The sequence below is a fragment of the Oculina patagonica genome, chromosome 2, assembly GCF_052425735.1.
Source record: "Oculina patagonica isolate OP01 chromosome 2, crgOcupat, whole genome shotgun sequence".
Lineage (NCBI taxonomy): Eukaryota > Metazoa > Cnidaria > Anthozoa > Scleractinia > Oculinidae > Oculina > Oculina patagonica.
This window is the reverse complement of record NC_135759.1, coordinates 21,197,066-21,214,395: the sequence shown is the minus strand read 5'-3', so window position 1 is coordinate 21,214,395 and position 17,330 is coordinate 21,197,066. Positions and strand designations below refer to the sequence as shown.

The window sequence follows — 17,330 nt, the reverse complement described above, 5'->3', positions numbered from 1 at the left end:
TTCCTAGCTATATTGAGCAACAAAGGGCATACTTAAAGATGGCCTCTAGTTTCAGTCAAGTTAACCTCTCTCATGGCAGATTTATTCACCTCAAGTTATAAAATGATAAGATCTTGTTCTCACAAACATATAGGGTATGGGACTCCATAGTCTGGCGATCAGTTTGTGGTTAAATGTGTCAACGAGGCCAGCTCCAGAGTGCTCCAGAGTCAAGAAGATCCCAGTACAGATTTGGAAAACAAACATTCCGAAGATTGGAAAACCCCAAACCCTCCCACGCATGGCTGTGACGCGCATCCATGAACAATGCAAAATTTGTTTCTTGGCTCTTTATCGATGCAAAAGAAGCTTTAGAATGAACTTATCAACTGCTTATTTGCGACAAGTATTTTATCAGTTTCAGCCGTGTCTAGCTCGTATAATCTTTTTATCAGGATATTATGTTTAGGTCATCATTTAGACACTTTCAATTCAAGAACACCGCACGCCTCCACAATACTGCTATTGTTAAAATCATGCCGTTCCTCATTTCGAAAGAAGAAAACTTTTAAAGGTATATAAACTTTTGATTTTAGAGATGTACTACCCGAATTCAACTCTTCGCCAACTCTTGAGTGTTTCCTCGTTGAAAATTAAACTTATTCTAACGGGTGGGTATTGGTTACAAAGTCAGAGCTTTATTAGTACCAAAGCTTTCTAAGACGTAAAACTTCTTAAAATAAAACCGATAAAAGGATTGCTAATATATCTTTTAATACTCTTGCCTGATTTGTGCTGCAATAAATATTACATGGGGCCTCCCCATTTGCCTTGACATGGAATCAGCCTTTTTCATGAAAAGAATTCCCATGTAACAATATATGTCACAGCTCAAACTTGGCGCCCGGAGTCTGCCAAAGAAGCAGTTTTCACTTTCATAAAAATCCTCCGAAATGACCCTACAAGAAGCAAAATGGGCTCATGCTGTGAAAATCAAAATGTGCGCAAAATGGATTATTATCCAGCCATCGTATCAAGTGTCCACGAGAGGACGCGAGATTTAGAGCATTTTCAGTTATTACACGATAGCCTGCAATTTCTCGAAGCGCCTTGGGAGAAGTTGAGATAACAGATGAGAGTTTATGATGGACTTTGTAAATCTGATGTATCCTTCGACGAGTTGGCCTATTACCCCATCGGAAGTCTCCCATACGCCGAGTTATCGATACGCGGTCACCGGTGATAGCTGAGTGAACAGAACGGAAATCTCAAAATAAGCCTTCTCTTTGACGAGCTGAACTGTCTGGAATCAGCCGAGATACGAAAAACGAAAACTGAGTTCCGTTTAAAAATCATCAACACGGAGAGATCGGAAGAGAGTTGCAATGTTACAAATGACGTGCGCCCGATAGCAGGTACCGGCAACACTCCTTGTTGAAGGGTTCTGTGGGGATGTGTAAAGTGCCTTTATCAGTACAGTATTATAACACAAGTACATCGCCTGTATGGTTTTTTGCGCTTCTCTAAAGCAAAATGAATACTTTAAACAGAATAACTAATATTTCGTTAAAAGGAATTTCTTCTGTAAGAAGGTTACCTGCTGATCACATGCCAGAATACCACCCCCTCCCTCCCCTCCCCCACTTTGTTATTAATAGCCAGTTATATCCTATTATACTAAGATCTCTCGAAAGCTATACTTTTTCAATTGATTCGCCGTCTCCCGGATAATCCGGTGCCAAGATTGTGTAAGAAGAGTTTAGGAGCCAGCGATGCTAGGTGGAGACAAGCTCTGTAAATTCTCACATTTAAAAGCATAAGATAAAGGTTCTTTTACACCCTGATCATTTGCAAAAGGCAGTTCTTGGAGATAAGCACTGAGAAATCAAGATAGACCCCAAGTTTAAAATTTCTACGCAGATAAAATGCTCACGCCCTGTTCTCATAACATAACTTGAAGATAAAAGCTCAAACACTCAAAATTCAATTAATTTTTATTCTGTTTTACTCCTTCAACTAATGTATCATAACAACATTCTTTTGTTCTACGTAAGGCAAACCGTCTAACTCGAGAGTGCAATAAACTCAGCAATCATCCAACTCTATTACAGTAATAAAGACATACACAGATTATAATCTTAGCAAATCAATTATGAACATCGTCCCCGGTCAACCTTCAAACCCGGTGACGTCATTGCTCCAAAGCGATTTCCCTTTAGAAAACGTCGCGAAGTTTCTGCGGCGAGAACCACTGCAAAGAAACTGACAAAGAGTCTTTGCAAGGAGCATGTTTACCGAAGGGAAATTCTTCAAGGTGTTTTGTACAGGTTTGAGATTTTTCGGCTATAAGTAGCACTCCGAGTGGCTGGAAGGAAGTACAGATTGTCACCTTTTTAGAATTCGGTATAAGAGATGCCGCCCGGAGGCCTTCAAAGCAGTGCTTTCCGAGATATCATTTCTGGTCACTGAAAAAAATGCAAACTGTCAAATTAACCAAGCTTATACAAGAACTTTCAATGGAAAATTCATGACTTATTTTTTCCTCTTACGGAATGTTGGCCGCGACACGCGCGTATAGATGATATCAGTTGTCGATAAGACAAAAAAGAGGATATTAGTTTTCTTTGGCTTTTTGTTTACACAGTTTAATGAGCTGTAACACAGCAGTGATGTGGGACCCTGTAACTTGTTTGGTTCACATTGTATATTAGCCAATAATTTGGACATTTTTATTATCTGCTTTAATTTACTCTAACCATTATCTCACTGTACATAATCCTCCATCTCATATTTCAGTTTAGTAGCAGGTTAACTGCTTTTCACGCTTTTAAATTGTTTCGTCGTAAATGTTAATCGACCTAAATCCGTCAAAATCTAAAACTGTACGACAAATGTGCCAGTAAATGAGTGCAATAACAACTTTTGTATCTTTTGTTACGCGCAGGAAAAACAAACTCGCGAACTAGAAATAGCTGAATAATCAAGCTACGAAATAGCTTTTGATATCGCAGGTCATCTAATCTTCCAAACATCCGCTTCTTTTTTCAAGTTGTTAACTGAAATAAGTCGGCCGCTTTTAGACACTTTTATTGACATATTGTTCTTTTAGCCCAATAACAGACCAGACTTAATCGATACGTTATTCACACGAACCCTTCATGTCGCCGCTGCAACCTCTAATGGTCTTGAAAAGAATTTACTCTGAGCTCGCGTTTTAGCACCCGCAAACCTTTGATCGCTGTGGTCCGCAAATCGCTTGCAAAAGAGACCTGCCTCTAAACACCCATGTCATGTCATCAAACCTCTCTGAACCGCAGCGCGTAACAATTCAACATTTAAAATTTAATTAAGGCGTAAAAAGCTTAGATTGACACCTAGAAAGGTCAAACCCCAGCGGCCGACGATAAAAGATTGTGATAAGCATCTTAATTACATTTACAGTTAATTGTTCTTAGCAAGTACAGGGGGCACACCTTATTAATGGGCAAGACTTGTGTCTCCGTCATTTATACATCTCCGATCAACTTTGTTATGTTTTCTTGGGTCGTTGTAGATAGACCACTGACTAGGTTCCTTCCTTCGCTGAGTAGGAGTTGGTTACACTTGTCGTACATTTCCGCTAACACATCCTAATTGTTCTTTGCGGCCAATCTCGCTTCTCATTTCCCACCGTACCAAAGGCGCGCGATTTACCGGTATACGTAACGGGTGTTAACCCGTGACGCATGATAAAAGGGTTCTCCGCACGCCACTGCCATTCAGTTTAGTGCAGTATGGCCTTGGGGTTGAATCTCTTGCGAGCGTTTACGCTACTCACGCTCCAGTAAGTATATACAGCTGGTTGTTATATAGCAATTCAGACTCGGTTGAGAAGACGAGCGAATCGAAGCTTCCTTTTGAACACGAGATCGATTAAGATTACAATTTAGCGCCTAGTCAAATGAATAATGGCGCCTTCCTGAAGTAGCATCAACAATTTTTCACTTGACTAAGTACTAAACAGTTTCTGTGCTTTAACAATCTAGCAAATCCTTAATTGACGTCATTTTTCTTGTTTCAGCTTGCTGTTGCCGGATGGACTTGCTCAAGAAAGCAATTTTGATCTGGTAAAGGAAACTAACACAAACCTCGTTCAAAATTTAATTTTGACAAATTTGCATTTTCTCTCACGTATTGAAACTTATCCGGTTTATCGCTTCTTCGTTTTTCTTCTTCTCAGAAACCGGAAGAAAAGAGAGTTTTCGACGATGTTTATGCGAACCAGAAGACGAAAAGCGACACGAAAAGTTTACCTTTTCGCAGATTCATTCAGCTCTACTCGAGAAATAGTGGCCGCCACGTTAGAATCAAGGCTGACAGAAGCGTGGATGCCATCGGTGAAGACGGCGACAAATACGGTACCAACTCGTAAACTGTTATGTTACTGTATAATTAATATTGTAAAAACTTGTTTACTCTGGAGTTTATTACTTGTCTGTCGCCTTTCTTAATGCTTATTGTAAAAGCGGTGTCTTAATCTTCTGTTCGGAATCTTGACAGCTTTTTACGGCAGTAACACGCTCTTCAAATGGCTACTGGCGCATCGTGCTCTCTTTTTCTCTCGGTGAAAGGGCCAAATAAGATTTGTTCGCTGGATATCCTTCGCAGAGGATTGTTCGAAATTAACGCTAATGTCGTTTTCGCCTAAGTATTTTTTTAGCATAACTTGTCTTCTCTGTAGTTTTCCAAGTTAAGTTGACTTTGTTTTTTTCTGTTTACCAAGTGCATGAACGCATCGCACAGACATTTAAATGGTTTTCCTTTTTGTTTTATTGAACCACAAGAATGTTTTGTTCTCTGTTTTTTATTTAATTTGAGGTAAGCTTTACGTGAGTGAACGCTCCGAAATTCACAGCAAAACGACTCTCTGTTAATACTTTCGGAAAACGGTGAAATTTTTCGCATTCTTTTCAGTAATTCAAGTTATCGCCTACGTAGAAGGTTAATTGTTGCTATTATTAGTACGAAGGCAGGTTCTTTGAAAGGAAACACAAATTAAAATTGGTTATTTTTACACCTTAGCATCGATGCCATGTCTCAATTTTCTTAAGAACGTTCGTGCTATCTTCAGACAAGCGAAGTGTCCCTGTTTCTTGACGTAGCTATAAGTAACTCCCTCCACAGTAGCTCGTCAAAAATTCAAGTTTTTATATTGTTTGACGACAAATCATTTGATTGTCAAGCGATGGGTGTTCTATTTACACAAATCTGAAAGGAGGAGGATTTAAAGAATTTTTCAATGACCGTGCCAGCCATCTCTATCCGTGTGTCTACCTCACTGAAAGTGAAGTGATTAATCGACCTCTTTGGAGTGCGTCTTTAGTTAACAGACTTACGCCTCGCGGCGGTTGGTTTATTGTTACCTTTCGAGAACCCGTTTCAAATACTTAATCCTCTTTGCGTTAATTGCATGAAAGAGATTTCGCGACAGGCAACAAAGAGCTGCTCCACACGAAGAGAGTTTAATAGTTATTACCACTGCATGAAGCAAACTGTCCTAATTAAAACAAATATAGACGGTGAAGCTTTGCCTCGCCACAAAACTGACCTCTTTATCCAGATACATGACTACATTTTAACACTTCCAACAGTCGCGAATTTATCGATTGTAACATTCTAATTCGAACCTTTCATCGGTTAAGTAAACAACAAAGAAAAGCTTGACGGAGCGGATTTGCGTTGCTGCCATTTATGAGAGGCATCTTTTATTGACTTTGTTTTGTTGTGGGACGAGGGGGCGAAACCACAGAACACCGCAGTTTGCTGCACTCGGTGCGACCTGAGTATCAAAAATCGCCGATTTTATCCTGTTTTAAATTTTTGGGGCAAAAGCGTTTCAGCATGTAGAAGCTACATGTTCCAACTGGTCTTTCTCACCGAAACTCTGTCAACTTCTTTTCAACATACCTGCCAACCACTGATCATGACTACATGTTATTAACCAAGAGTAAAGCTCTGACTAGATGAGCGTTGTTAAGTTTCTGATACAACCTTGCTTTTATACAGACACCCCGTTATTATACCAGAATAGTGTTTTTAGTGTTCTTTGTTTAATAAATGCCCACAGGTTTCCTTATTATTAAGACACCACCTTAATACGGACACTTTAATTTCTGCTCTCAGTGTCAAACCATACCGGTGAACAGAGCATAATCATAAATGTCTCTTTTATTTGTATAATGTTTGTATAATATATCTTGTATATGGAAAGCTGCTAGAACTTTCTAAAGCTGTGCGTGCAAATCGGCGTAGTTTGAAGCTATAAGCAAAAGGCCTGAAGTGGCGATGAACTATGAGTGGCAGCTTCATTCAAAGGAGAAGGCCTATAAACAAACGTATTTTTTTGCAAGCGTGTTCTCATCTTGTTTCTTTTGTTTTTATTACAGCCAAGTTGGTGATCGAATCAGTAAGTTTTGGACGAGTTCGGATACGGGGCTCAGCAACTAACTTTTACCTCTGTGTGGACAAGCGAGGAAGATTGAGAGCAAGGGTAAGTTAGGGAGTAAAATAACTAAATATATTATATTATTATTAATATATCATGCTGGCCTTTGAAAAATATGCACCAATGGGAACACCGAGTCGGTAACAGTTGGGAAGAGTTTTGAATGTCATGTTTGCTCAGGACGTTTTTGGAACCGGAACCTGCCTATAATGGCTATTCTAATTATGTGATTAAATCTATTTTCGTTTTATGTTTTGAAAACACTGTCACAATGTGCTCAAAAACAAAAGAATCACTCCTCAAAGTGTACCCATCTTTGTCAACTCGGATATAGGTTAGCTGAAATAACTGTCCTTAAATTAGTGGCAAGTTTACTTGACTTTCTTACTGTGACAATTTTCTAAGTTGTGTGCCCTCGTTGTAACTGTCATAATCTTTTCATTTCCAAGTTGATTCAGATTAAAAATTAGTTAAATCAAAGGAAACAAGAACAATCGGTAGTATTTCCCTCCATAGTTTCCTTCCTCCACGCGTTAGTTTCAGTCTTTCAAGAACGTTCAAGTGAAAATTACTTTCTAAACTGTTGTACTGCGTTGGCGGGCGCGCGAAACCACTTAATTTGTTAAGTTGCCCTCCTTTGTAAGTCTTTCCACTGCTAGCCTTCCAAGTGTTAGTCTTTCAATGATTGGTTTGCATTCGGATCGTCAGCTTCGAAAATTCAGTTTAATGACGATTGCTAACGACTTTAGAATCCTGCAAACATGTTGTTGGGTAGCCACATTTCCTTAGTGACTTATGTTAAAGGAATGCCACGCATGTCAGGATGGTGGACGCCTATGTAATGTGTGCACGTTAGTTTGGAATGTTGTCTAGCTAACACCTTTCCCGACTCGTCTCTTTTTGCCATAAATAAAACCTGATGACGCACGTTTGTAAATGTCCAAGAAGCAATGCATCATTTTATCGCGAAGAAAGCAATTAAGTCACGGTAACCCCTGCCCCGCCATTTGTCGTCAATGTGACATTTTTCCACCAACTCAAATTTTTCAGTCATCATTCCGGTAACGCCTTGATTTATTTTAGCTTAATTGAAGGAGCTATTGAAAAAGCAATTAGGGGCGCGCTTAGAAAGTATTTTTCAGAGAAAATGGGACAGCATTTAATTAACTCTTGCAAGAGTTTATTCGGTGCTGAAGATTTTTCTAGAAGGAAGGTACTTCTCAGACTTGGAAAGTGAAAGTAGCGAAGTGACAAAAATAGGTGATATCACTTTGATGTTAAAGAGTTTTTAAAACAAGAAAATGTTTGAAAATCAGTATAAGAGGGGTCGAGACTGAATGAGTTGATTTTGCTTAGTTTGTGTATAAAACCAATTTTTAAACCTTACTAACTGAAAATTTATCCGAAACAGTGTAATTTATACTTTTGTGCATGTTTTGCTGACGTGCGTAGCTACTCATGCAGATTTGGTTTTAAAAATCGTTACTGACTCGGGGAACACAGTAACTGTCATTGCTTTGCAGAAGCAAGAATTTCTGAATAAAATCACGGTATGCCGCTTACACTGCTGACGAGTGCCCGCACTGTCTTTTACCTTTTTACTTGTCGATACATTAAGCATTTGAAGACTTAGTTTTCAGTCAGCGATAGCTCTTGTTTTAAACTTGTGTAGTTAGCCATCTACTCAGTGGAGTTTTGTAAGTTTCGCTATATTTTTGGATTGAATTGATTACTGACTCGCTTTCAGAAGCAAGTGGTCTAAGACATGCGCGAAGACACGTTTTGTCGACATTCTGATCAAATTTTAATAACACCAAACATTTTTCAAGGGGTTTTCAGCCCAAATAGCGAAACTTCAAACGTCATCTTTGAAACTGACTGGAAAGATTTTCATTTACTGATGTCCGGGACTACAGCTCTGAACCATTCGTGCTCCGAAATACACAAACACAACATGACACAGACGAAATCAGTTTGAAATTTCGCCCGTTTGCCCACATAAACAGCGTGAAACAGTCGTGAAGTTGAGACAGCCTCAACGGGAGAGAAAACCAGTGCATTCAAATAAGCCTACAGTTCTACACAATAGCAGAAAGCACCGCCCGGAAAGTTCAAACGGCACAGTTTAGGTACCGCAAAATCTCCGCTGTACAAGTTAATCTTTCTGATGTCACTTGCGATGCCGATTTCTTTTTACTTGTGAGCGTGGGAGGTGTTTGCCAAGCGTGATGGTTTACTAAAGGAAATAGCACAATTTAGTTGTGTTTGTCGCCTGCAAACTAGTAACGCACATTCAACAGTGATTGAATTTTTGGTGGTTTCAGCAAAGGAAGCGACAAATTGACCAACTTTTAACTTTCGCAAAAACAGCTAACTTTCAGACCCCAACGGCAAATAAACTGTTCTTTACCCGGGTTATGCTTTAACTTAATATTCCCATGGTTACGTAGAGGAAAACAATACAACATTGCTAGAATTCCACTTCAGTAAAACATAGTAAATACTGTTTGACAGACACAAATCACAAAGAGTCTCGAGTTCAGTTATGTTATTTGTCCTCTGAAATGAGATTTGTTTTGCACATTCGGTGGTCTTATCGAAAGGGGAAAAAGCAAGTTACTGAACTTGTCTTTACGCCCACGAGCTTAAAGATTGCCTAGAATCATCAAAAGATAGCTTGCAATGAGAGTTTAACTTCATATTGCAAAGGGTTTAAACTTTTACAATCTGTCCAAGTCAGTCTTAACCACAGATATTCCTATCTAATTTATTGCTATCCCTTGGCCTTTTTCTACCCCACCGAACTATTTTCAGGTTTGATAAATTGCGTGAGTCCTTTGTGGGAGGTGCGGTGGCCTAATCGTTAATGCGTCAAATTGGAGATCAAATGGTTCAGTTTGCGAGCGAGGCCATAGCTTACATGTTTTTTATAGGCAAAGCGCGTTAATTTCACAGTGCCACAGTGTTGTTAAAATGGCCCTGGTGATTTTTGGCGCCCCGCAAATTTTCCCGTTGTTAATTGAATTTCGAAGAACTACAAACCCAGACAAAAATAGTTGTGCAAGTTGTTAAAAACTTGCCCGATTACAAAGAGTTTCGAATTCAATTTAGCAATCTTCATTCCTGTACTGCTGTAGGATCGCCCAGTACCCCCTATCAATGTTGGTCCCTCTCTTTACAATCTTGTGTGTGTAAGGTCGCTTTTCGCTCAACTAAAGTGCAAGACTTATGTCAGGGGTTGTAGCAGCATCCCATCTAGGAAGACCACAATACGTTTCTTACCACGAAACCAGCGGCTGCAGCTGTCTGAGCCCCTAAGCCTGTTAACGTATTATTGTGTGCCTAATCTCAGTGATTTATAAAAATATTGAAGATCCGATACCAGGATTCATTGTAAGAAGATAAAAAGCGTTCTCTGGTAAAAAATAATTAAAATTATTAGCTTTCGACAGCCAGACTGCTGTCTTCGACGGATAAAAATGAAGTCCGTCGAAGACAGCAGTCAGGCTATCGAAAGCTAATAATTTTAAATTTTTTACCAGAGAACGCTTTTTATCTTCTCAGTGATTTAATTAACACATAACCCCACTTATTAATTTGCCTGAATGGCCAAAGGATTGACATTAATTATCTCTTTAACAGGAACGAGGCAAGTGGAAGGAGAACTGCTTTTTCACGGATCGTGTCGCTGAAAATGCTTACACAGAATTCAGCTCCGTCAAGTACAACAACAGCCTCATCGCCTTCACAAGGAAAGGAAGACCAAGGCCGGCACAGAAGGCAGAGAAGGGAGGTATCAAAGCTGTTCAGTTCATAGAACGAGCATCGAACATCAGGCTATACAGAGGACGCAAGTACAAGATTAACAAGAAAAGAGGCAGCACCAGAATTGACTTATACCGAAAAAAGCAACCTTATGAAAAGATCTCTGTCTCGCTTAAGAAGTGGAGAAAATTCAAACTGTGGCTTAAGTTGAGAAAAAGAACAGACACAGCAACTAAAGGGAACTCTTTAACGACCACAGCTCCGCCAATAAATCCCACGGTTGTACAGTTAAGTAGTAACCCCACGGCATCTGTAAAGATACTATAGATAGAGTAAAGTGAAAATAAGTTATGAGTCAACCCTTTAATTCTCAAGTCTAATCAGCATCAAATTTCTCCTTAAAATATCATTACGTCATCAAGCAGAAAGGTAATGAGAATAAAGAGAATCATCATGACGGTGATGCTTTCTTGATGTACCACGTGATTCTTAGAAGTAGCATTAAAATCGATTGAAATCATGCCTGAAAATTAATAGGAAGCGTTGATACTTCGAGCTAGGGATCAAGACGTAAATAGCTCGAAGAACCACATTCTTGCTGAATGCATTACAAAAATAGCATAAAGCAAAGAGATATTTGTTGCTGAACTTTGGACTTGAATGTTTGAGGTCGTTTTCACCACAGATATTTTATTTTTAGGAATTCACCATCAATGCCCAAAAAGAGTAACAATTACTATTTTACTTAAAAAATATAAGATAGAAAATTATGATAACCCAAAAATGCTGACAAAGCGTGCAACTTTATATGTCATTTAAATTCAGTGAGTCAAACTAGTAATCGGGTGGGTGAAATAACAGCTCTAAGATTATTGGAAGAGAGCAAGTGAAACTCCATGGCTACCATAGAAACGTTTTGTATTTTTCAGCTTCTTTTTTATTCGCTACATGAAAAATACCACTTGTATTATTTCCAAATTTTTAATTTTGCAAATATTTTTTTTGAAAATAACACTTGTAAATTTAATGAATATTTTCACCAAAAACAGGCCATTAGCTGTTGTGTATACACCGATTTGTGCACTGTAACTATATATTAATTGTAACTATTATGCTCTAATAATTATAAACGTTAGCTTTTTTAAAGAAAGCATATAGTAGGCATATTTTAGTGCCTTTGTAATTTAATTGGGATACCATTTGGTGTTATGTAGTGCGTTTAATTTGTAAAATAAGTGAGCGTAATTTTTTTTTCATATGCCAGAACACAAAATTTGTCAGCATTCTGAAGGTTTATACAACTTGTTTTTTATTTGATTACCATTTATAAACTGAATACAGAACAAGGGATAGGTATAGGAGTGTGTATATATTTATACCTTTATTTATTTATTTCTCCTGTTAGGAAATAATCTTAACGGAAATTTTTATTTGACTATACCACTCATTCAACAAGATAAGCTTTAAAGCCTGATTAAATAAGCTTCAGGCTGAAATTTAAAAAAACTTCGATTTCTTTAATCTAAGGTAAAATATTTCTGATTAGAAATGCCGAGTGCGGGAAGGTAAGAAATCTTCGGCTCAGGAAAAAGCTGAAGTAGCAATATTATTGTAAGAGTCGTTGTTTAAATTTTATGTCCAACAAATTTACCTGTTATGCTAGGGCTTAGATCAGCAAAAGACTTTAGGATACCCCTCAGGATACCCAAAATATTTTCGACAGATTGAGGTCTTCGAGGTCCGTTTTAACCGCCAACTCCCTCTCGTTTCCAGAGTCTTCGCTGATCAGTACGAGGAAAGGCTCTGGAAACAAGATAGCTTTCAACCCCCAACAACAGTCCACTTATAGGGCCTTGTCACGTTGTCAGATTTGCGAAACTCCCATGATGGTAGATGATTACTTGTATTATGAAATAATAAAATTGTGGGTTCCTAGCAAACAGTTGTGCTTTGCCTGGATCATTTTCCAAGACTAAATTCACTTTATTCAACCAAAACCAGTGGGGCTAGAGGAAAACAGCAAACAATTTCAACATGGCCGGACTTGCGTCCAAATTAGTTAACAACTTTAAACTCAATTTATCCTTAAATACGACTACTGTTTACTGAGATATAGTTGCGTGGTGGGGTTTTGGGAACAGATGAGCTGGCGAGATTGAGGAATCGTGGGAAAGGGGTGTGTCCAGAGACAGTCTCCATACTAGCTTGTGTAAAAATGTTAAATACAATTTAATGCAAATGATATTAAATGGTGATGTAAACATGGCTTTTACTGAGCCGACTGCCTACAATAGAACGCTTAGAATAAAAAGAAATTATATGTATGGCTTGTGTGTGGCTATCTCGCATAAAGCATGCAAGGGAAGAACTCCCATGAACCTGCACTGTTGAGCGCTAACGTTTAGAAAATGGCCTGTTATGAATTTTTCGTACAAAGTTTGTAAGAAGAACAGTTTGGATGCTAGGGACTACGTAACGAAGAATGAAACTACTTGGCTTGTCTGTTGCAAGGTTTCTACAATTATATTAATTCCATTAGTGCATGTGGTTCTGGGAACAGGAGAAACTATACCCATAAATCTCATAAATTTAAGTGACTCTATTGTGCAAGTGAGGAGAGTCATTGTCATGTACAATGGTATCTTTCATTACATTACACTTGTACAGCCCACACGTGGCGTGGCAGGCACAAAAGTAAAAAAAAAAACGAGGAAGAGCGTGGGAGGAGAACTCTCAAGGGTTCAAGTAGTCCAGTCCCGGAAATCTCTTTTTCGCGTGCCCTTTATAGGGCAGGAGTCCATTACGTGTATTGGGGTTAAACCGAAGCGTGAGAAGCGAGAGTCCAGGATAACTTGCATGCTCATTCTCAGTACGAACCAATCAGAAACGAGAAGTGTAGCGTTATTACTTGCCTGGGACGCGCGCGCTAGGGTTAAAATTGCTCGATCAAATGACGAATTCAACTACGCGACCAAGCGCGCGAATAAATGCAAGGAAAAACTGTGCTAATTTGCATCCAAAGCCAATTCAATGAACAGGTACAAAATATCAGAAATAGTTGACGGATAGCGTTTTGTGTTTTGGTCGTGATCTTTTACTGATACGCTCTTTTTAAAATAATTCCCGGTGATCCAGCTTTAGTACACGGTTATGTAGTTTAAATCGTCATCTGTGCGCATGCGTTTTCAAAAGTGCTGCCAAATATGGTTTTTCCCCCGATTCGGGGTAAAAACTGGCGCATGCCCATGCAAGTCAACCCCTATAAAGGGCGTGCAGAAGAGGGAGTTCAAGGACTGGACTAGGGTTCTAGTAACCAGTTTCTTCCTTGGAGCGCATCTAAAATTTGTATACGTAATTGGACTACATGCTGTCCAATTTGGAAATAATTTGATGAAAAAAATTCCGAGGGCAGCCAAAATTGGTCGAGGCCGTAGGCCGAGTCCAATTTGGCTTTTCAGAGGAATTTTTTGAATCTAATTATTTTCAAATTGGACAAGCATGTAGTCCGGTTACATCTTAATTATATAGCTTGTAGTCAGTCAATGACCAGAACGGGAAAAGCAATCAACAATAGTAGACATAACACAGCACATGCAACTCACTCAAAGCATTGTCTTCACAAATCAAACTTAAACAAAACAGTACAATTTTATTCACCTGAGTTTGCGAAGCTTGCTACAAAGTGAGTGAAAACACTGTATCAATCATTGAAAGCCGTAAACAAAGTGTCCGAAGAGCGTAACAACTTCTTGAATCTGACAAACTCCTTTCCACAATCTCGTTCGTACTTCATCGCCGTCGTTTCTTTTCGAATTTCAGCACAAAAAAAACGACAAAGAATTGCATCTAGCTCATGGCTATGAATATCTGACAGATTTCTTGCTTCGCTTCGCTACACTTACGTTCACCCAAGTTTTGTACTATTTGAGGTGTTTTGCCGGGGGGGGGGGGGGGGGGGGAAGAAACGAGGTCTGGGACCGAGTAGCGATGCTCTCACAACTTGCAAAGCGATCAATTCATGATGTAGTCAGCGGTTTTTGGACGATGATGCAACAGGCAATCTTTTCCCGCGAAATGGAAGCTGCTATGCCGTGGAATCACTTATTATAAAGGGGTTCAATTCTCTTAACTAAAAATCTAAAAGCAGCGTGTTTATCCGAAAATTTCGTCATCGTCGTGTAGTTTAAGGAGGCTCGATGTAGTTTTTTTAGCCGAAGGGTGGTTGTTTTGAAAATTAAAATTATCTAGGAAGCCAATGTTCGATTTTTGCCAAAATACACCATAATGATCAAATATGACCAAATTTTAATTTTTTACTCGTCACTTTGTCACAATGGTTACCATAGCAACCATTAACGTTTTCTTTTGTTCTCAAACAAGCTTGGTTTTCTCGAAATCTAGACTGACACTTGGTATTCATTTTTTGATATGTTCAAGTACAGTAGATTTACTACCTGTGCTCAAAATTTTAGGAAAATCTGTAAGAGCGTTTAGAGTAAATCAAGAATGAAGTTTTTGGTATTTTCTTATAATTTCTTACAATCGGCAGTCAATATATTTCAACAAGTTAAAGCAAAAAGTCTTTCGCATTTAGTTAATGGTCTTTGATGGTGTAAGTATTTATATTTCAGTGAGAGAAACTGTGCTCAAATAATACGAAACAATTTTAAGGCGCCTATTTTATATTAAAACGGTGTTTTTCTGAAAATTTCATTCTTGATTTACTTGAAAACTCTTTTACAGATTTTTCTAAAATTTCGTCAACAGTTAGTCAATCTACTAAACTTTATCATATCAACTATCAACTTGTTTGAGAACAAAAGAAAACGTCAATCGTTGCTATGGTAACCGTTGTGACTAAGTGACGGGTAAAAAATTAAAATTTGGTCACATTTGATCATTATGGTGTATTTTGGCAAAAATCGAACATTGGCTTCCTAGGTAATTTTAATTTTCAAAACAACCACCCTTAGTCTAAAAAAACTACATCGAGCCTCCTTAAAGAACGCATAATTTTGTGATGCCATGCTACTTTTCAGTGCTGAAATGCAAATGTTTGTACCACGATTTTCAACTGGCCCACATGGGGATTGTAAATGAAGTAAAACAAAGAAAGACCAATTCAACAAACAACCTCGAAACAATAGAGCAAGAACAATAGCTCCTAACAGCGCGGGAATATTCGATCGCCACGTTTTCATTACCATTCCCGTGATGGTTTTATTTCATAACAAACACCACATATTGACACCAAGAACCTTTCCGGAGAAATTTTCTCTGCTTTAAAGACAAAACTTAGAAAGTCTTTTTTATTACTACATATATAAAAAAAATCGAACTCTCTCACTGGTCCCATGTTGTTATTGTTTTGGCAAGTTCGCAAACAAAGGAGCTGCTCATGCGCCTTAGAGACATCCGCTGACTACCGCACCGATGATTGCTTTGCAAGTTGTGAGAGCATCGCTCAGATTTCATATAAGAGAATGTATGGAAAGTTGCTTCCCCCCCCCCCCTATGTTTTGCTCTTGGTTTTGCTTCTTAGTGTAGCTAGCTCTTCTTCTGACAACGTAGAAAATTTCTCTTTGTTGTTACTATTGCTGAAAAGCTCAAAAAGAATGGAAAAACGTAGCAAACTTCCCTCTGAATACCGCCATTGTCGACTAACAATGCGACAAAACCAAATTGATTGCAAGGCTGGTACAACGGCAGGAGGGCAAGATTTATTGACCAATATTTCAACTAGCAGATCTAGTCTTCTTCAGGGCCAGTACTATAATATAAGGAAAATAACGGCTCTAAAATTTGAATTTGGATAATACAGTGTGGGTTAATGTTTAACTAATACAGGCTATATAAAGATATACGGTGACAAGATATATAATAATAATAATAATAAAATTGAAAAAACCAAAAATAATGAAATTGTCAATGTTCATTTCTACGGTTAAAGCTGATTTCCAGTCCGTACTGCGCAGACTCGGGGTTTGTTTACGTTTTTGTTTTGAATTCGTTGAAACGATACACTTCGGTGACAGCATACATGAAGTTTTTTAGTCCGCCATTACAGTTCGCTTCGTTCAAGAACTTCCGATGAGCTGAAACGTCGGTTTGAAATAGCGTCAAGGTTCTTCTACTTGTTATTATTTGTTCTGCAAGGATATCTGGCGTTAATAATGAAGAAACAGGTAAGTTTGTCACGTAATTTTTAGTTTTGCTTTGTTTGTGAGGCTCACATAAACATTGCAGCCGAGATTGCGCAGTACGGACTGTAATTCATCTTTAATACCATTAGGCGCAAGTGTTTGGCCTCTGTGTATCAGGTAGGCCTCTCTAGCCTTTCTGCGGGATGCATTATTTGTCGGTTGGAGTTCCAAAGGAATGAGTGTCATGTCTTGGATAGAGTGATCAGGTAGATTAAAATGCGTAGGTACTGCTGCTGAAGCGTTAGCGTGTCTGGGATTGTTCGTGGCTTGTCTAAGTTCAGCGAATCTTTCACGGATACTACGTTTAGTTTCCCCTTTGATTGTTTCTTACATGCATTTGTTACATTCTATCATATAAGTTAAGTTTGAAGATTTACAAGTTATGCGATGCTTGATTTCCCGCACTTCTCCCGTGTTGTTGAAAGTGTATGTTCTTCTGCCATTTTCAATGTGGGGGCAGGTGAGACATCCGTGTTTTGAGTTGCAGCGGAAGGTGCCATGAGGTTGACTAGGTTGGTTGAGTGGGGCGTTTACTGGCTGCTTGAGTTTCGCGCGAACTAATTGGTCACGAAGGTTAGGTGATCGCCGGTAAGCTACAACAGGTGGTTCTTTGTAGATTTCGTGTAAGCGCTCTATGGAATGGAGAATGGGCTGTTTCTTTCGCAAGATTTTGTTGATGTTAGGTAAGGCTGGGTTATAAGTGAGGATAAATGGCACTCGGCTAGGTTCCTTGATTTCATGAAGGTGTTCTTTTAAAGTGTCTTCTCTGGGAATTAGTTTAGCTCTTGATATTTGGCTTTTTACGAACCGGTTTTTATATCCTCGTTTTGTGAGGTAGGTTTGTAGCTCTTTAGATCGGCACTCCAAGAATTCGTCTTTGGAGCAAATACGGCGTAGGC

At 38.8% G+C, this 17,330-nt stretch overlaps 1 protein-coding gene across 1 annotated transcript; it reads left to right on the top strand.

Moving 5' to 3' along the window:
* The first annotated feature begins 1,913 nt into the window (after positions 1-1,913).
* LOC144643567 (fibroblast growth factor 8-like) lies at positions 1,914-11,939 on the top strand. The gene is made up of 5 exons (XM_078502874.1): positions 1,914-3,802; positions 4,040-4,085; positions 4,199-4,376; positions 6,405-6,508; positions 10,106-11,939. Exons 1-5 carry the CDS (start codon positions 3,753-3,755, stop codon positions 10,553-10,555), a joined length of 828 nt encoding a protein of 275 aa, XP_078359000.1. The 5' UTR covers positions 1,914-3,752; the 3' UTR covers positions 10,556-11,939.
* Positions 11,940-17,330: the final 5,391 nt, after the last annotated feature.